At 38.5% G+C, this 5,176-nt stretch overlaps 1 protein-coding gene across 1 annotated transcript in view; it reads right to left on the reverse strand.

The window, feature by feature from the left end:
- The window catches only part of LOC119411752 (band 4.1-like protein 2), a 126,213-nt gene that overhangs the window by 101,689 nt on the left and 19,348 nt on the right, over nucleotides 1–5,176 (reverse strand). The window contains exon 4 of the mRNA XM_037678678.1: nucleotides 2,007–2,057. Coding sequence (XP_037534606.1) covers nucleotides 2,007–2,057 — 51 coding nt within the window. The remainder of the gene's footprint in view (nucleotides 1–2,006; nucleotides 2,058–5,176) is intronic.

Raw genomic sequence — 5,176 nt, forward strand, 5'->3', positions numbered from 1 at the left:
AAGTAGGGCAGCATGGTGGCGCAACTGGTAGAGCTGCTGCCTCTCAGCGAGCTGGTCCTTGGTTCAAACCCCGGTCCAGGGGCCTTTCTGGATGGAGTTTGCATGTTCTCTCTGTGCATGCGTGGGTTTTCTCCAGGTGCTCCGGTCTCCTCCCACAGACCAAAAACATGCATGTTAGGCTGATTGGTAACTCTAAATTGTCCCTAGGTGTGAGTGAGAGAGTGAATGGTTGTTTGTCTCGTTTGTCTCTATGTGGCCCTGTGATGGACTTGCGACCCATCCAGGGTGTACCCCGCCTCTCGCACAGTGATTGCTGGACATGGGCACCGGCGACCCCCGTGACCCAAAAATGGAATAAGTGGGTATAGATAATGGATGGATGGAATAAATGATGACTGTCACAGGACAGTAAAATCTATGATTTTTTTGCATGAGTTGTGCAACTTGTTAATCAATCCAATAGGCACGTCAGCAACTGACCAACCGGCAAACTCAATATGTAAGTGAATGCCCCTTACCTGCAGAGCTGCAGCTTTGCAGTCATAGAGACTAATGATTGAGTTGACACATTTTGTTTCATGTTAATCTACTGTAATAAACCTTGGTAAAATACACCAGAATCCAGGAAATGGCATGTACTTCATTCAAAATTTTCTAGGGGACAACCCCCAGACCACCAGGGCAGCCATCTTGAGTTAGATCTACGGGTACTCCAAATGTTAATCAGTTGTACAATACATCCAGTGTCAGAAGCATTTTTAATGTGGGGGGTGGGTGATACACTGGTAGGGGGTCTGGAGGTCATGCTCCAGAAATTTGTGAATGCAGTAGATACCATTTCCTGCATTCTGGTGTATTTTAACGGGTTGTTAAACATCTATATTTACCTACATAAGTAAACACTTGATTCATTAAATTATTTTAGAGAGCATGACATAAGAAGTACCCTGACCAACAGCTCTCCTTGTGTGAATACGGCACACTCTGCTTCTCTCACACATCCTAACCCCCACCCTGGTTAACAGCTGCTGGCACTAAGCGCTAAGATAGTGGTGTGCAATACAGGCAAGCTAGCTAAGATGCTACAGATGTAGCATTTTTCACACATCCTAACCCCCTCCTCACCCTGCACTGTCGACAAAAAAACCCAAAGAGATGAGTATCCTGCCAAGGCAAGTGACCTTGAAGAAACACTGCATGAGGTGAGTTGTTGTAGGTAACCAGGAAAACCCGGATTGGGCTTTTAGTGGTTTAAGTATTCTCCTATTAATGAAGTGAAAGGGATTTGTTCATGAAGAAACAGAAGCAGTGCTGTGTGAACTAATATGTCATGGTAAATGTGTGTGTGGGTGTGTGGGTGTGTGGGTGTGTGTGTGTGTGTGTGTGTGTGTGTGTGTGTGTGTGTGTGTGTGGGAGGGGGGGTGTCCCAAACAAATATTTTTTTAAAATGTGAGGGTGACACTTCCCCTTCACATATAACTAGTGTGATGCCTATGACATCCAGTATTTACTTTCTAAGAGTTTCAGTAAAATATTTCCAGCATAAGATATTTTGCTATATGGAAAGAAAAACAAACACACATGCACAGACATGGACAGACACATCTTCTCCTTTGCGTTTTCATAAGTGGGTGATAAGTTAATGAAACTTTAAGAAAGTAACATGCATTAAAATAGCCATCATAAAATTGCTATGTAAACTACAACATGCTAGCATTTTCTAATCATAAATGTCTCTGCTTCTAACTCACACATGCATTTGTTGGGATGTTAAGATATGTTCAATCTAGACTGGTTTTATGAGTTTGATCGGCTCACGTCTTTAACAGGGATGATGGATGAAAAAAATATATATTTACTGATTTTTTATTTTTTTTTATTTTTTTAGGTCAAGAAAAAGTTGTAGTAGAAGGTTAGCATGCATGCACATCAACAAAAAGAACTAAGGGAGATCCAGAGAAAAGCAAATGATGGGTGAGCATGTGGAAACATATTTAAGGAATAACCTTGAAGTCAGCAAGTGGCTCTTCATATATGGCAGGAGTAGAGACAGGCTCCTGCAGAGGGAAACAGAGGAACAAGCAGACAGAACAGCTAGAGGTTAGCACAGCTAAACTTTGCTCGTCTGCAACAAGCTTCTTCTTTATGGTTTATAGTAGCAAACATAAACTTTGTATTAATAAAAGGAAAATCTTAAACAGTGAACGACTCATTTGTTTTTGATAAGATAGGCTGGTTGCAAAAATAAGCACTTATGAATTGAAATATAATATTCACCTAAAGCCATACATTTTTTTTTATAAATATCCAAAAAATGGTGCCTAGATACATTTGAGGATCGGTCAAAAAGACTGAGTCGATGTGTTTGAAGAAGCTTTGTGTATTTTACCGCACCAGCTAAGTTCAATCACATCTTGACATGATTGTCACACACTGAAAGCTACGCAAAACCCCTTATGATGCCTGTTTTATCTGCCACACATGAGCTCGATTCAGATGAAAAAGTGGAAAAAGATGAAAGCTGCCACATATTTCTGTTCAAATTCATTTCAATCTCAAATGTGTGCAATCTCCTGATGATATGAGCTACAACATGAAAGGATCAAATCTGACTGAGTTGTGTGTCTGGCTGCCCACTACCTGTAAGGGAATCACAGTAGGTGGGTGGGTGGGTAGGTAGGTAGGTACAGAGCCCTATAAAGAGAGAGTTGCGACACTCCCATAGACTCCCATAGAACGAATGGAATGCGGAAGTCACGTGGGTCATGCAGCGGCAAATAGTTCCAAACAGCAGCGGTTCCAGCATTGAACGTAGTTCATTCTCCATGTTTTCTCCAGTAAGTTGATGAAAATACGACACTTTTTTTGCCATTGTGAAGCGTTATCTGACTGTTCTGTACCACAATTTATCAACATTAATACTTCATGTCGCCAGTTTTAGTTAATGAAACATGTTAAATTGCTAGTTGTGTTTTAACTGCAGCTGCTCTGACAACATGACGGTTTAAACGGGTCGATTTCTGTCTAATTCAGCGTTTTAAAATATCCATTACTGCTTAAATTTCGAAAGGTGGTCTTTTTTAAATTTATGGTAATTCCAGTTACTGAACTCAACTACAAAATATTTGGCCTTTTTTTTCCTGAGAGATTCATTCAACCTTTATTTAGACAGGTAAATCCCATTGAGCCTCAAGGACTCATTTACAAGAGAGACCTGATTTCAACAAAGAATGATGACAACATGACAACAAGATTGACGTAACTTAGTTAAAGTTATAGATCATTTGCTGAAGACTGTAGCATAAATTGTGACATTATCATTAAAGAAAAAACGTGATTGTGGAAATGAGTCAATTTTTTTCATGTTTTCCAGGTAAACCACAGGAGAATGACTTCAGTGAACTGAATGTTGCATTCAAAGTATTAGAATGGTAACAAGATTTCATTTTCTGTCTTCCCAAATCAATAACAGCTTAATCAAGATGTTTGAATAAAATTAATTTAACATCATAACTTTCACAAAGTTGGTATTTACAGCAGGATTGTTAAATTACTTTTGTTTTATATTATTAGTTTAGCATATGGTAATCATGGGTCAAGTTGAGATGACACTCTCTTTCAAGACAGAACAAGAAATGAGAATTATTACAAGAATATATCAGCATCAATAAACTGTAGAACAGTAACAAAACAACTTATTAAACTATCACAGGTACATTGAGATGGAGCTGGAAGTTATTCTTCATGCCAGTTGTCTTCATCTGATCTTTTGTAAAAATATGTCAATTTATTTTCCATTAACATTTTTCTTCGCAGGACTGCATTAATTTTTTTGTCTGTGAAGTTCTTCTATCCTGCTTATGTATTTTTTTGTGTTCTAATTGTTCCCTCAGGTGTTTTATCTCTGTTCCCTGACTGCCTGTTGATCCATCCTCCTGGTCCTGTTGATCCTGGATCATCAGTTCCTGACATGTCCCTGTCCTCTGAGGACACATTTTCATCTTTCCCTCATCTCACTTGCCTCATTTCTGTTTCTTTCTTCCTCAGTCTCTGAAATTACAACGTCACTGTTAGACTGAAGATTAATGTTCAATAAAAAAATGACATGTCTTATTTAACACTGTTCGTACCAAAGTTTAATTTAGAACAATATGTGTGATCACTGGTCAGATCACTGGTCAATGGATTAACATGCAGTGGAAGTTATGCTGTTCTTCTCATTTGGTTCTGGTCGATGAACAAATGGTTGAACCTCCTTCAGTCTCACACGACCTGACTGTGTCTCTGTGAACTGTCCTCTCTCTAAATGTGCCTGTAGAGTGACATTAGTTTATTTTCTTGCACATTTCTTTGACACAAACAATTTGAGCCCTGATTGAAAATGTTTGTGCAGATTAAATTTACAGCACTCAGTTTGTGTTGTTGTGATGATGGTGAGGTTGCTCCTGCTGACTTGAGATGACGTCATTAATAAACAGTATAAATGGCAGTAAAAGTACTTTATTAAAGGTTGTTTTACATTTTACATATTTTATAATAAATTGTTTGGAAATTTATTTTTGCACAATTAACACTTATTTTGTCATCTGTTGTGATTTTAACTAGAAACAGTTTCATTTAAATTAACATTTTAATCAATGAATTACAATTTTACAATAGTTGTCAGGCTACAAGCACAATCTACTCAGTTATCCAGGTACTTGGCTGCCATAAAAAACGGCAAATACAACAATTATATTCAGGTCTCTCTTGTAAATGAGTCCTCGTGGCTCAATGGGACGAACCTGTTTAAATAAAGGTTGAATTAATATCTTCTACAGAAATCAAGAATTCATCCAGATGATCTAAGGTAAGCTGGAGCAGATCTGAACTACTGGCATGGAGGACAAGGTGCAGCATTCTCATGCAGAGAACATCAGAAATAGCTTTATAACAGGTGTTACTCTGATCATTTTTTTTTACGTGTGTACTGTTATAAAACACTGACATGGCTATATTGATTATTGTATTGCATATACATTTTTTTTCTAACAAATATGTGTTTGCAGTCTCTTTGAGTGAGTGAGTGAGTGAGTGAGTGAGTGAGTGAGTGAGTGAGTGAGTGAGTGAGTGAGTGAGTGAGTGAGTGAGTGAGTGAGTGAGTGAGTGAGTGAGTGAGGGAGGGAGGGAGGGAGGG

The sequence above is a fragment of the Nematolebias whitei genome, chromosome 7 (assembly GCF_014905685.2).
Source record: "Nematolebias whitei isolate Nwh7 chromosome 7, NemWhi1, whole genome shotgun sequence".
Lineage (NCBI taxonomy): Eukaryota > Metazoa > Chordata > Actinopteri > Cyprinodontiformes > Rivulidae > Nematolebias > Nematolebias whitei.